Source organism: Manis javanica, chromosome 11 (genome assembly GCF_040802235.1).
Source record: "Manis javanica isolate MJ-LG chromosome 11, MJ_LKY, whole genome shotgun sequence".
In the NCBI taxonomy this organism is placed as follows: domain Eukaryota; kingdom Metazoa; phylum Chordata; class Mammalia; order Pholidota; family Manidae; genus Manis; species Manis javanica.
Genome location: NC_133166.1, coordinates 93,814,271 through 93,830,277, shown reverse-complemented (window position 1 = coordinate 93,830,277; position 16,007 = coordinate 93,814,271). Strand labels below are relative to the sequence as shown.

At 32.1% G+C, this 16,007-nt stretch overlaps 1 protein-coding gene across 1 annotated transcript in view; it reads right to left on the bottom strand.

The window, feature by feature from the left end:
- Nucleotides 1-16,007, bottom strand: part of ODR4 (odr-4 GPCR localization factor homolog) — a 38,323-nt gene that overhangs the window by 15,058 nt on the left and 7,258 nt on the right. Inside the window, exons 4-12 of the mRNA XM_073216921.1 lie at nt 14,420-14,515; nt 13,404-13,510; nt 12,452-12,488; nt 11,528-11,668; nt 10,619-10,714; nt 9,737-9,805; nt 7,925-8,053; nt 7,134-7,222; nt 2,216-2,403 (exon numbers count right to left, since the gene is read on the bottom strand). Of these exons, the coding sequence (XP_073073022.1) occupies nt 2,216-2,403; nt 7,134-7,222; nt 7,925-8,053; nt 9,737-9,805; nt 10,619-10,714; nt 11,528-11,668; nt 12,452-12,488; nt 13,404-13,510; nt 14,420-14,515 (952 nt within the window). The remainder of the gene's footprint in view (nt 1-2,215; nt 2,404-7,133; nt 7,223-7,924; nt 8,054-9,736; nt 9,806-10,618; nt 10,715-11,527; nt 11,669-12,451; nt 12,489-13,403; nt 13,511-14,419; nt 14,516-16,007) is intronic.

Sequence of the window (16,007 nt, the reverse complement as noted above, 5' to 3'; positions counted from 1 at the left end):
AGAAAAAGAAGTATAGACTGTAGAACCAAACTGCCTAAGTTTAAATTGCAGCATCACCATATACCAGCTATGTAGTCCTGGAAAAGTTATCTGACCTTTCTAAGCCTGAATTCTCTCATCGAAAAACAGGGCTTAGTAATAGTATCTACATGATACGGTTGTTATAAGGATTCAATGACTTAGTTATTTAAAGGCTCTTAAAATACTGCTGGCACACAGTAGGTTCTATATAAATAAGATATTATTATTATTAGAGTATTAGGTTCAATTCAGGATAACATATTTCAAGAAAGGTAAGCCTTTCTTTTAAAGAAGTAGTTTTTCAACTTTCTTAGGTCACAAATCTTTTGAAAGCTGTAGATCTGTTTCCCAGAAAATATTAAGACAATGACTTCCAAGTGGTTTGTGGATCTCCTGGGAGTCAGCTATGCTCCTAAGGGGTTTGGACACTACATGTTAAAAATTTCTAATCTAGAGGAAAGCAAGTAAGGTACTAAAAAAAAAAAATGAGGTCTGGAAACTATAATAAAGAGAACAGTTAAAGGTATGCAGAAACGTTTGACCTTTAAATATTTGGAACATGGAAACTTAAATATTTTAAATTTGAGGGCAACGGTCATGTTCCAAATATTTCAAGGTCAAAAAAAGCAGCAGTAAAGCTCAATAAAGCAGCAGGAATCATGTTTTGTTGTTCCAGATTATTGAACAAAAGTACAGGTTACAGAAAGACAGACTGGTATTCAGAATAAAGAAGAACAGAATCTAAATACTCACCTGCTATGGATATAGATTTCAGTATTATAAAACAAGAGCATGAACTAGGTCAACTGTAATGATCCCACCAAAATTAATTCAGGTTATCAGCAACAGAATGGGTCAAGAACCACTGTTGGCCCTAGTGACAGAAGTGAACAAAACAAACAGAAGCCCTGCTTTCATGAATCTAAATTCAGTTAGACAGTGTTGTCACTTATCTGGGGAAACGTATTTTGGAAACTAGTAGCAATCATTTTCACCAGTCTACTTTCAAAATCTGTACCAGTTAGGGACTATACTATAGCTATACCTTTAAAAATATTAGTTTTTAAGGGACTGAAACACAGCTGCTGATTAACATCAGGTACCAGGCAATTCAGAATGTTTTTTGGTTCACTTTAAAACAAACTTACATCATGATTAAATGAATACTAATCTGGGATTGTTGAAAAAAACAAACCTGATGTCTCCAACTAACCTGAGGCTTCACTGACAGATTGGAGATTCTGCAACAAAATACTTACCTGACTCACAACACTAACAAGAGCACTTTGAATAAAAAATTCTAGTCTTGTTGGGGGGTGGGAATTAGTTAAGCAGTAGAGGAATAACTAAGAAATCAGATTAGAAAAGGACTTAAAAAACTGCTATACATAAATTGCATAAACATCCACATTCAAAAGTAACCTAAAGACTTCCTACTATGACATCAGAAATTTCACAACTGATAAATGGCTATGTATGCCATATTTATTGATATTTATAAATAATTACTTTTGTCACACATTTTTTAATGTTTCACGAAGACTGTCATATACTTTCACATTTTTTATAGGCATGTTTTCATATCCTGCTCTCACAAGAAACAAAAGGAAAAACAAAGCAAAGCGACACAAGACAAAAAAAACAGCCTTTCAAGATGTAAGGTCAAATGCAAACATGACAGCTAAGGGAAGAAAATGTGTTTATAATCAGAAAGTATGGTAAATCTATATTCTATAAAAATAATCTCAATATAAGTTTTAGAACTGCCTATTTTATCTTAGTATCCCAATTACATGAAGGGGATATAAAAGTAAAGGCAAATAATATGGAGAAGACATTTAATAAAGTGTTTAAAAAACTTTGTGTCATGATGCTTAACCAAGTAATTAAAATAATGCATTTTAAGAAAATTTCTCTTACAATAAAAGAAATACCTCAACCAACTTAAAGCCAAACTTATTCTATGATCTACATGCTATGTTTGGAAAAACCTAAAATATTTTAAGTTTTGGTACAATTTTCCAGGAAAACACTGACTGCATGTTTATACATGTACAAATTAAACAAGTTTTTAAATACCTTGAAAATGTGAAATAGCTTTAAGGAAATCTAAAAACATGATATTTAAGCTACGTGTCTCATAGGTATTTTAGGAGTAGTCTGATCAGGTTTTTAAATAACATTATATAATTACCTGTGTTTATTTCTTCTGCAACTTTTAAATCTTCTACCTGAATCATATGATCTAACATCTCTTTAAAATGGTCTCTGATTTCTTCAGCTGACTCATCACCAAATTTATAATCACATAACATTACAGTGGATCCCGGAATGGGGACAAAAACTCGGTGAGGAAGGATGTGGAACTCTTTTTCAGAACCTGAAAGGAGAAGGAATACTGTCAATACTTAGACAGGTGTGTCACTGGTATTGTGATGTATATTTTGTAAGTATATGAAAGCATGTACTACTAGAAATAAAAACTGAGAAGTCTTTTTGTTTTCTCATTGATCTAGCACAAAATTGATCTTACTAAATTCTGCTTTTCCTCAACTCCTGGCCTCTGCAAGGGACCTAAATGATACTCCTATGAGACAAACTTATCACAGCTTTCAATGTAATGATGTTGATTATATATTCTTGTATTATCCACTGTCCTACAAAGGAATACCCAGGAGAGAATTTTGTCCCTGGTCCCAGAAATTATTTTTCTTGTTTGTCTTAACCTTACAAGTACTGAATTTTATAAACAATTTTTCCCTTCATGCAAGTTTGGAGCCAAATTAGGGGCTCACCTACATCAAGTGCATAAGACATAAATAGCACCCTATTTTGCACTAATCTCACCACTGACTTCATTGTACCTGATACGGCCCCCTTTATCAAGCACATGTAGAAAATCAAGACACATATTTTGTTTACTAATCTATCATCTTGCTCTCTCACGTTCCGTTTGCCTCTTTATTATTACTAATATTGATTTTATCTTAACTTGCAATGCCTTTTTATAAATAACACTAAAGTATGTTTAGAAAAAATAATCTGGATCTAAATAAGTAATGAATAAACTATGTTTCATTCTTCAAGTACAAAATAAAATATTTCCACCAATTTCTAATAGTCACTGGTCCACATAAACACATAATTACTGTCATGTTCAACACCATGATTCTAATGAACTACCAATAAAGATAGAGATTTTGTGTAAAGAATGTTATCTTTCAGCAATAGATATGATTTAAAAAGCTATCAATCTACAAATCAAATAGAAAATTAGGCTCATTTTAAAAGTAACCTGCATTTCCTTGTTAAGAAACTAATGGTAGCTTTATATAACTATGAGCAGATGATAAAGAATGCTTTGTGTCACAGGAAATATCATGACTTAAGTTATGTACTCCTGCTAGATCTGCTTATTATCTGATTTCCATATAAGAAATGGGAGAACAATTTTACTCTTTGACCAGACTGCCTCCTAGCTTTAAAGTTACATTACTGCAATTTGTACTGCAGCATGCAAATTATACACACATTAAAATTAGGAATATACTATTTTATTTAGGGCCACCGTTTCTTGAAACAGGTTCAGTTCAAAAGTTCCAAAGATAGCTATAGTTTATGTGTACCTGGCATGCAAAATTTTATAACTATTTCAAGTTGTATTAATTCCAGATTTACTTGGAAAAGAGACAAATATGCTTACTATAAAATCAAATGCTAAAGAATTAGGTAAATGAGTTTAAATTACTCATTAAAAAAGAAAAAGCATTTATAATTTTAAAATTAAAAACTTAAATTAGCCATTTAGTATCTAAAAAAGACCAACTTGTCTAGTTGATCTGAGGTTAAAAATAGAAGGGGAGATCTTTTTTCAAAACACATTTCAAAAAGTATTCTAAAAAATAATCCCTTAGGAATATTCCCACATCAGAGTATCCAGTTCAATATTATTTGAGTAAGTTCAAAACAGAAAATATTTAAATTGAAGCCAATATGGTAAGAACTGGGTTTCTTTTGGTTAAGAATAAAATCTTAACACCTGTGTACAACAGGTGATGCTATCTGAGCTGACTCTTAACGTGTCTTAAATGGATAGACTTAAATAATAGACATTTGCACGAAGGAATGGGAAATTCTATCCAGAGAGTGGAACCATGAGCACAGACAAAGAGAACAGCAAATGTTCTGAGAGAACAATGGATGTGGATGTAGGGATAGAAAAAGGTAAGGGATTTCACAACTAATGACCTCAATTTTCACAATGAACAGGTCATCTACTGAGAGTAAGGTGGGCAGGATTGAAGGGAGGCTAATAATGAAGGCCTGAAATACTTCTTAAAGGGTATCAGACAAGAAGATCGCAGTAAATATAAGGAATGGCTGGAGTTCTTATATATTTCTACTGTCACTGAAGTACTAAGTTCCTTCATCTATACCCAGAATTGAAAGACTATGTTTATTTTAAGATTAGGAAAGAAAAGTTAACATGCCCGTGGCAGACTTCCCTATGCATACAAAAATAAGGTTAATTTCATGGCATACATTCTGTATTTTACCATATTACAAATCTACAAGATCTTGCCAGTATAAAAGAAAGATAAGTAAAATGAAGTCCAAGTCTGAGACCTAACAATTTGTTTATATGTACATTCAACTTCAAAATTCACATTTGTTTATATTATTATACTTGTATTTATTCTTTAATCTTGGTATCTTATGATTAACCAACTTGTTGCTGAAATAATTATCCCATTACTACAGTTTAAATGTATATATATACATTTAATGTATATATATATACACCCAAAAATTAAAGTTTAGAAATTTTAAAGACAACTATCAGTATGTAATTCTGTTCCTCTATCACCTCCAACATAATAGCAACTACCACTTACTGAGGGCTTAGCTTACCAATGTATCAGGGTCTTTAAAAACATCACCTTATTTAATCACGCAGCCTCAAAAAGCAGCTCCTGTAATTCCTGTATTCCACCTAAGACACGATGCTTAGGGAGGCTAAATCATTTGCCCTAAGTCACTTGGCTAGTGGCGGAAGACACAGAACAGAGAACTTCAGCCTTTGCTCTACCAAGCTTCACTGCCTATTCTCTTCATACAGGCCTCAAAGGCCACTCAATTGCCAGCAAAATGCCAGTCAGTTACAAGTCAAATTGCTCAGAAACTGAAGTAATGTTTAACACCATGAGAGGCATCACATACACAAAGCCAACCAGCAATAACGAAGTCCCAGTGAGATGAGGTTGCAGGGCTGAATAGGTGGCTAAGTGACCAGGTTTCACATACTTCACAAAACAACAATCTCAATCTAACTGGTGCACGTAAGATTCAAATTCATGTCTCAGCAGAACTCTACATTATTAATGGATGGAACTTGAGGGTTTCTCTGTGCAGTATGGTAAGGACAGATGTTAAATCTGGAAATTCCAGGAATATATCATACTAGGAATATAAAAGGGACTATGATTAGTCCACTAAACCTAATATACTGGCTATCAGTAGTACTAAATGAACTTAGTTATATAGAGGAACTATACTATTTTCTTATAAACATAAAAATATTTCCTTATAAGGCTACTACATCTACTTCAATTATGTACATATTCAATTGTGAATTACAAATCCATTCACATCTGAATGGCAGGAAGGCAGAGATGAATGTGTAGCTTCAAAAGTATATTCAATATTATAATCTTCTTTTGTAATAAAATAATTATTTTTAATACAAATTACTAACATGGTATAAATTGTTTATGCTTCTCAAAATACAGAATAATGATAAAAGATTAAAACCAGTCTGTTTAAAATCTAACAAAGTCCATTAGAGTAATAGATGAAAAGTATATAAAACAGTATCCAAAAAAAACCCTGGTATGAATAAGAGACATCAATTGCATATACACCACAAATTAATAGCTATTAAAGAATCTATTCTATAGCAACACTAATAAGCAAATTAATGTTTTGATTATGAATAAATTTGTGAAAAAACTTCATAGATATTAATAAAAAATATTACTGTTTAAACTGTGTTTATAAGTTAACAGTTTATCCATTCTGGCAGACTTTCACACAGAATTTTTTTTTAATCTTCTCTGAAATTGTTTAAATGTTAACAAATTTGCTATTGTTAAGTATTCAAATATGGTTTTTGGGATGGCAATTGAAAAATTTTAAATCAATAAGAAACATAAAAGATGACATATTGGTATAAAATAAATATAGGTAGTTATAATAGATGAAAAGTCTAATAGTTTAATTAGAAACAATCCAACAATGAGCAAATCTAAAGAGAAAGAATGTAGATCATTGGTTGTGTAGGACTGAGGGATGATGGCTGAGGGGTGTAGGTTTTCTTTCGGAAGTGATGGAAATGTTCTTTATTGATTGTGGTGAGGGTTGTGCTTATCTGTGAATCTCCTGAAGAATTTTGAATGGCACATTCTAAATGGGAGAGTTGTATGTTATGTGAATTATATCTTGATAAATCTATTAACAAAAACAGCAACTACAAACCTTACACACAGAAAAATAGAATAGAAAGAAATGTGCTAGAAGGTTAAAAGTAGATGTAATTTGATGGTGGATTCTAACTGGTTTTTTTTTATGTCTATTTTTTCAGTATTTTCAATAGTGATCACATATGTACTTTACTATTTTATAATAAAAACTTTTAAAAAGAAAAAATGAATTAAAATAAAAGAAAAAAGATGATGTATCTTTACCTTGACATCTTATTACAGCATGAGTCTTTCACTTATACATAAATTTTTCCCATGAATACATTGGAAAAATTTCTGGAGATGTATGACAATCTGAAAAAACATTTTCTTTTCTCTAGCTTACTTTTTTTCTAATACAGTGTATAACACATATACAAAATATGTGTTAATCAACTGCTTTTGTTATCAGTAAGGATTCTGGGTCAACAGTAGGCTATTAGTATTTAAGTTTTGGGGAAGTCGAAAGTTGTATGTGGATTTTCTATTGCACTGGGGGTCAATGCCCCAAGCCCCATGTTGTTCAAGGGTCCACCATATTGTATCAATTCAATATATGAAAAAAAAAAAGTACTTAATGTTATACTCATAACTTTTTTTTCTGGAATTTCATTCAAAAGCAGATCCTCAAATAGTATTTCACAACGATCAGCAACTGTATTCAATATATCTCTCTTTACTGCCTATGGTAAAACAAAACAAAATGAATCACAATAAGAAATAAAATCCATTTCTTTAGATTTATATTGTTTTATTACCAAATCCTCCCCTGCATTTAACTGGCTTCCCTGCATAATCATGTTCATTAAAATAACTAGGCACATCATTTCATTTCCAGTTATTTAACATGCTTATTAGTACATTAGTAGTTTATCAGCACATCTGCCTAGAATTCATCTAAATAGTAAATTAAAATAAAATAAATGAATTATATTCTGCATCTAAAGAAATAATGCTAGTGTTCCTAATTAGGAAATGTGTAATCATGATAAAAGTGCTAGTCATCACTTTTAAAATCTCTGAATTATACAGATTATAGAACAGTACCTAATAATTCTTACTATGAATACTTTTCCTGTTTTTAAAAATTCAATTTCCCTTAAGAGAAATTATCTCAAATGTACTACTGTGCCACAACTGTGGGACATTCAATAAATTCGTATCCTCATCACTTTAAAAAAGGCATGAAGTATAGATATTCTACATATGAAATCTTGGGAGCAATTACATGGTATAAATGGACTGCCCAACAGGTTTGGGCCTTCATCAGTTAAAATCAAATTAATAATTATGAAATCTCAGACTGAAAAAAAAACATTTTAGGATATTTGAATCGTTATGTCAACATGTTTCTGTTTTTCATATACCACTTAATCTTTTTGTACCTGTACAGCATCTTTAACCTTGGGTTTATTGCTATGAATATAAGCCCTGCATTTCACAGCACCCTTAAGGTTTACAGAGCCACTGCAGATCTGGACTGTGGCTGTGGATCTGTGGTCTGAATTCAGAAGCTGAAAGACAAAAACTGGTTAAGTTATAAGAGCTGACAATTATTAACTATATGAAAAATTTAAACATTATATAAACCATTTCACGAAGAAGGAATTTTTGATTGAACCAAGTATTTAAAAATATTTTCCATACATTATTAAGAGGGCTTTACAGTTCCCCTTTTAAGTTATATATTATTTCTGAATATTTTGAATGTACTCTGAAATTAAAAACAACCACACGTAAATTTTTTCTTATTAACATAACCCTCTAAAGTATATGCAGGATAGATTAAAAATACGAAGATATTCCAACAGATATATACAAAGGTGTCAGAATTTTCAGAGAGAAAAACACTTTGGACAAGAATGAATCGATTAGAGACTAGTTAAGAATTACTAGTTATACTACAGGAAAAATACTGCTATAGACTAATGGTAGTGGGGCTACAGGCACATCTCATTTTATTATGTTTCACTTTACTGTACTTTGAAGATATTGTATTTTTTACAAATTTTTTTTGCCAAATTTTTGGCAAGTTAACCCTACATCAAGCAAGTCTATCAGCACCATTTTTCCAACAGCATTTGCTCACTTCATGTCTGTGTCACATTTTGGTAATTCTCACATATTTCAAACTTTTCATTATTATATTTGTTATGGTGATCTGCAATAAGTGATCTCTGATGTTATTGTTGTAACTGTTTTGGGATGCCACAAACTGTGCCATATAAGACGGGGAACTGAACTGACAAATGTTGTCTGTTCTGACTGCACCACCAGTTTGTTCCTGTCTCTCTCTCCCCTTAGGCCCCCCTATTCCATGAGACACAAAGGACACTTCTACAATCAAAAGGAAGAAGGAATACAAAAGACTGAATTACTTTTAAGGTATTGACAAGAGAAACAGAACTCAAGCGGCCTAAACCCAGTGACAATTCAGTAATGCTCTATTGCTAAACAAAGAAGGAAAAGAAAACATCTTCTATGGCAAATTGCATTTAAATCTAATTTATTTAGTTAAAAAAATATGCAAGTCATGGTAGTATTTCCCCATTTCAATGTTTCCAATATAATATTGAAATGAAAGTTTTCCAAAAACCTAGATGTACTTATAACCTGTTTTCTAGGATAATGTCAAGCAGGATTAAAGCAAAAAATGTGTATATATTTAGGAATTATTAGTGGCTTTAACATTTTATTCTTTAAGATATTCAACTCTTCATTCCTAAGAGGAGACATGTAATTTAAAATAACCATATAAGAATGTAAAGCCTGCTAATACTGTATGATTTTTACCAAATCAGAGGAGGTAAACATCTACTTCAAAATAAGTTTATGACAACTCTTGTCATATCTGTGTACATATCCTTTAAATTGCAACTTAACTCATAAACCTTCAACCCAAAATATCACACACCCTTAACATACATATATATGTGTGTGTGTGTGCATATGCGTACTTTTTAAATTGCCATCTACTTGATGTTAAAATTTTTAATAGCCAGGAGGCAAAGACCCATAAAGATTTTATAAATAAAATTTCTAGGGAAAAATCTTCCTAAAACTGAACACATTTTAGGCCCTTACATCTCTAAAAGTCTTTTGACTTTCTAACTACAAACATAAAAAGAGAAACGATTTCATTATGGTTATGCGATGAAATAATGTATTTTACCTAAGTAGTACTTTAAAATATTTACCAACTGTGTGAGCACTTTGACATCAAAAGAATGACTAGTCACTTGAGCATTTCCTCTAGAAGATTTCTTCTGAAAAAAACACAAAAGTTAAAAAACTAGATTGTTGAGATTGGAATGAACATAAAAGACAACCTAGGAACTATTTTACATATACTAAGTAACTTAGAGGTGAAAAAAGTTGTTTGTTTTATTTTAGCTTTTTCCATAGATGCATTACTTTGTGCATTCTCAAAGTGGACTCTTAAAAAGCATTTATTTCCTACTTTTATTCTTCTAAAGCAAGGACAGGCAATCTATGGCCTGTGGGTCAAAACCAGATCACCACCTGTCTTTGTAAATAAAGTGTTAGTGGAACCCAACAAAGGTCACTCATTTACATGTTGTCTATGGCTGCTTTCATGCTGCAGCAGCAGAGCAGAATAGTTACAACAGAGACCACATGGCCCTGCAATGTCTGAAATATTTACTGTTTGTTGTTTTTAAATAAAGTTTGTTGACCTTTGCTCTAAAGGAAGAGGTCACCAAAGTTCCTCTTTAGATCAAAGCTATTTTAGAAGCTGAGAGAGATCCTTCCTTTAAAATGGATAAACAGTCTTTTAAACTGCTGTCAGGGCAGAACATGTGCCTTAATTTTAAATAAGCAGTTTACAGTTTGGAAATTAGGTGGAATTTAGGTCACTCCCTTCTTCAGGTTTCAGAATTTGAATTATTTCAGAAATAATCTACCATCATTTTCTGAGGAAAACACTGGTTTACATTAAAAGACCTTAGAAATAAGAAGTAAATGAAAAGTTTTCATGAAGACAAGAACAAAACAACTAAAGTCATCTTTTATTTGCTTAAACGTAAGTAATTTTCTAAAATGATTTCTTCTTAACTCACTTGTCCTTCTAGTAGGTCACAATCTTCATCTTTAACTTGTCCATTTATCAAATAAATACCATTTTCTATTTGCTTGGCCCAGCGTATAAGTCCATTCTTAAAAGAAATACAACATTGGTATCTTTCAGATATAATTCCATCTCAATTAAACTCCCTAGAGTCTAATTTTTTTCCACCTAAATAAAGTAAAAAGGTTAAAGATCTCTAAATATCAGTAATGTAATTCAGTCTCATAAACAACAAACAAAATGTATCCCCTATTTTTGGCAGCTTAACTATATCTAGTAATAGCTTTTCTAATCTTTATCCTAAATTAACATTCAGATCATATGTAGTAGGCTTAATAACTACATGACCATAATCAAATAACATCCAATGATTTCCACTATTTTTTTTTTAATGTGAGAAAAGAGAAAGAGCCTCAAGCAAATGCATAAAGCAGTATTAAAGAGAAAAAATAAGCTAGTTCCACTTGCTTCCTTTAACAGGAAAAGAGAAGAGAAATAGATATGAAGAAAAGAATGGTATCGAAATACAAAGAAGGAAAGAAGAGAGAACAAAGGAGAAAAGAGAAAATAAAACTAAAGACCAAGAGAAAGTAGAAAGACCAAACAGAATACCTTCTTTGATAATTATATTTACATAACTATATTTTACAATATATGTAACTACATGTTAACTAACAAATATTTAGAGAGCACCTGTTATGCTAAATACATTAGTATTAGGACATTGTCCCACCTCTAAATTTCTAATCTGGCTGGGATAATGAATTAGTTATCCATAACAATATCATTATCATTAGAATGTAACTTTTGAGGATTATAAAATGAATGTCATAGATCACTGAAATAAAAGCAGATTATGTATACAGCAATTACTAAAAAAAAGTTCATTTTACCCTGATACCTTTGTATTTTTCTCCAGAGTATAGCTGACAGAAGTAGTAGACAGCGGGATGTGAATATTAATATGAACTGTACACTCTAAAGAAAGCCATGAAGCTGACAGTCCATTTTGATACTTCCAATCTGCTGGTTTTGCTGAACTCTAAGCAGTAAGGAAGGAGAAAGAACAAAATATGTGATTTCGGTAAAATACACATGTCAATAAAACATCATAAAATGTACAACCTAATAACTCATACAAGCTGATATCTGACATATTTGGCCAAATTCTTATATCAAGGAGCAAAAAGCTAGACCTAAATAAAATAGGCATGTATTAAGTTCAGTATTCTTCAGCACATCCCCAGCCACTCGGGCAACTCCCTTCCCTAGCAGCAAACAAGAAAAAGGATCAGACATTTCCCTATTTAGAACTCTGACAAATCCTCTGGTCTTCTAGTTCTCATTTGTAGCTTCAACAGTATAGATTCTGAAGCTTCTGACATAGAGCAAATTATCATTGAGCAACTACTAGGTACCAGACGTTCCTCTTACTGTCCCATCCTTGCTAGCAGAATGCTGCAGTTACTTTTTCACATTGCTTTCTGATAACCTTAGCAAAATGTTAGTATGGATTCTGCTGAGTACAGAGAGCCTGCTTACTCGGCACTGGAGCTACCAAGACACTTTTACTACCAGCCTTTCAAATACACTAAATACATAGACGAGGTAGGGGGAACTTAACAAAAAATATTTTAACAATTCAAAAACCAAATTTTCCTTGTCTGTAATGAAATTCATAATATTAAAAATAAAATACTATAGGTAGTTGGGGACATGCATAGAAGTGATAGCATTTAAACTTACTAAAACTAAATAAAAAGTTAAATTTTATTTAGAAAACAGTTTGCAACAAATAAAAATCTTTAAAGAGCAATTTCCTTACCTTTGGATCACGGACATCATATGTTCGACAAAATATTCTTTACTAATTAAGGATAGGAATGACCAGAAAGAAACAATTCTTGACAATGAAAAGAAAATAAACCATCAAAAAACAGAAATAAAGGGTATGCATCAGAGAGGTTTTACAAAATCATACCACTTCATACAATTACAGACACACACGTTTATGTGTTTATATATATATATTTACATAAATTGCTCTGACTATAGTACTTGTAATGCTTTCAACTATTTCCTATTGCTTAAAGTCCTGCTAATCACAATGACTAGAATGGAAGCACTTGCAAAATTTTCCTTAAATGCACACCCTCTGTAAAAAGTAGGAGTGCTGTTAGGAGTGTTTTGGATGGAGTTAAACCCGAGAATGTTTATTAGGTCAAAGAGCCTGTACATGAAATTTCTAGTTAAATACCAAAGGAGTTAAAAGCCCAGCTTCTGCAGTCCTGGCAAGATGTAGAGGAAAGAAGCTAAGAAGGTACTATAATCAGCTTTTAGTGTCACTTGATCTTGGCCGAAGCATAAAAATTTCTTGGATGTCCTATACAGTCCAGCTCAATGCACCTGTATTTTGAATTGAACATTTTTAATTAGAGCTGAAAATGCAACATAATAAAAGCCTTCTTTTGCCTAAGCTGCCAGTTGGGCATCTACAGCTGTAGGGGACCTACTGTGCTCCAATGTACAGAGGTAGGTAGTTGGTAAAGAGTTTAGAATCTCCAGTCCTTGCCACCTTTTTCAAACTCTATACAACTCTGAGATGTGATTAACAACCATTATTACTAGTATTATTACCTGTCCCAGTTATTTGTTATTTACAAAAATAGTTACAAATTATGCCTATCTTTTAAATGATGATTTAAATAAATGTTTGGGAAAAAACTTGCATGAACATTATTTCGGTATTAAAACATAAACACCTAAATAAAGGATACTTTTTTGTAGAAGAACAAATGTGAAGTGCCACTCGTTCTGAGACATCATCCTCTGTAAAATTCCACAGTCTCTTTCTATTAATAGATTTTTCCATAGCAAACACTAACTAAGAGGAAACACAGCAAACGAAAGAATAAAAGTGAGTACAGAAAAAGACAATTCTAATGTTCCTAAGCTCCCATATACCTTTAAAATTCCATGATTCTATTATTGAATTTTTTTTTCAAAAGAAAGAGTGAAATTGATCATTAACCATTTGGACACCATTTTTAGGCATATATAACATTTGGGTTTTAAACAGAAAAATATAATTCACCATCATGAATGATCAACTGGACTTGAAAATATAATTTTGGGCAACTAACACTTCAGTAAAGTATAGAATAAAAACTTTATCTTAATTAGAATGAAAAACAAAAAGTGATTTTGAACCTACCAAAATGGAGCATGTCACCGTTTGGGTTTAAGGGGAAACAGCTTGTGGACTCTTATATTTACTTCTAGACTGTTACCCTATTCACTGATACAGGAATAAAACAAAAAGCAGGGGATTCATGATAGATACTCTGTCTTAGGAATAGAGAAGTATTTGATTTTTGTTACTTTATGTTTTACTCCAGATCTTGAGCCAACTGAACAGATGAAAAATTGCAAAACCTATTAATTTCACATTACAGCAATCACTTGGAACTAAATGGATGTCTAGCAGAATACTACTATTGAACAAGAAAACTGTTAAACCATTATAACTCATTTCACAATAGTAAAAATTATCTTTAAAATATGTAGCTTTGATTGAAATTATGAATATTGACATTTATTATACTCAAGATACCAAGTAATTGGACAGAAAAGCTGTTTCAATATTTTTTTGATTCATTTCAAAAAAGCATAAAGAATTATAGAATGCTCATCTAAATGTGCCTAGCATCATTGTACATATATACATATATACAATCAATTAAAATAAGATGTAACTTTGATCATATTAAGAATTTGTGATATTCAGACTTACTCTACGCAGGGTACTTTGAAAATCATTTCCCATTTCTAAAGTTGTAATAATAAATACTCCAAGAACTAAAAGTCCTCCTGGTAGCATTCTGGATACCTAAAAACAGAAATATAGTATTAGCTAACAAGCATTTGGCATTTCATGCAATCCTTTGTGTTTGAGAAACCAAACATTAAATCAGCTATTGAGTACCAACATGCACAGCATCGAGAATCTACAAACCAGCTTTGAAAAACTGGTTAAAATATTAAGAAATGAATGATAATCAAGATGAGTGTGGTGTTTTCATGTATACACTCTTCCTGGAATGACCTTAACTTTTCACCTTAAAACCACTCTATGACTAAGACCATTTAATAATGACACCCTTTAGCTACATCAATGAACAAACCCCATCCTCAGGGATCAAAGACTGAAAATCTAAAATTCTTTCAATGGCTTCCATTATCAGCTAAATAAAAATACAAATTTTTTCTTAGATTAAGACTTCAGACTCTCTAAAATCTGGCTAATCTGATATTCAGAGCCTCATTTGATATGACTTCTGAAATACTCAAGGATCAGTCAAACACCTCCTCCCCTGTTCCGCATACAGACGCCTACGCTTGCTCCCTGTGTGCCGTCGCTCGGGCGGCTCCTCAGCCTGAGCTGACTCGCTCTTACCCCTGTACTTGTCGGAACCTCCCCTGAATACTTAAGTCAGCTGGAAGAAGCTGTCTTCCCTGATGCTTTGACCTCCAAACTCCTAAAGGACTTTGGTGTAGTTTTCCCATGGAGCTAATCACAAGAATCTGTATTACAATTATTTGTGCGCTTATAATTTGGTCTGGGAGCTCCTCAAGGCAAGAAGTGATTCTCAACCACTTCTGCACCTGTAATACTCAGCAGAATACTAAAGCCTGGGGTTTAAACACAGGGAGCCTGACTTAAAAATCCCTATTTCCTGTTTTTAGGTTGAGATTTTTTAACCTACTGATAGACACTGGGCATTTATGTCACTTCCAAATTTTCTTTACTCTCAAATAATACTGATCAAAAATCTTAGCAAGTCTTTCTGTGTTCGTGGGATTATTTGCTTAGAATAAATCCCTTGAGGTAGTTACTAGATTAAGAAGTTATACATACTTTTAAGGTTTTTGATACATACTATGACTTTGTCCTCCATAACATGCTACTTTCCTTCACATGGCTGTGCCTAGTTCTTAGGTCACATGGATTTCTTTCCATCTATACTCAGAGATCAGAGTGCTCCAGTTACCTTTTGTGTTCTTATGTAAAAGAAAACTGATCACAAAGTTAAGTCTTCAGAAAATTAAATAACCTAACCCCTGACATACTTTCATGTGTCTGCTGGTGGCTCCCTCTGACTTCATAAATTCTATTCTATTTACTACAGTAACACAAATTTGGCACATAAATAACAAAGTTTATTTAGCATGGGGAACCTGTATATCTTTTCAGAATCACAGCACTAAAATTAACCATTTGTTTCTTGAGTTAGAAAGGTTAATCTGTTTTTCTATATAAATTTATATATATATATATATATATACACACACACACACACATTTATATATATGTAAAAAAT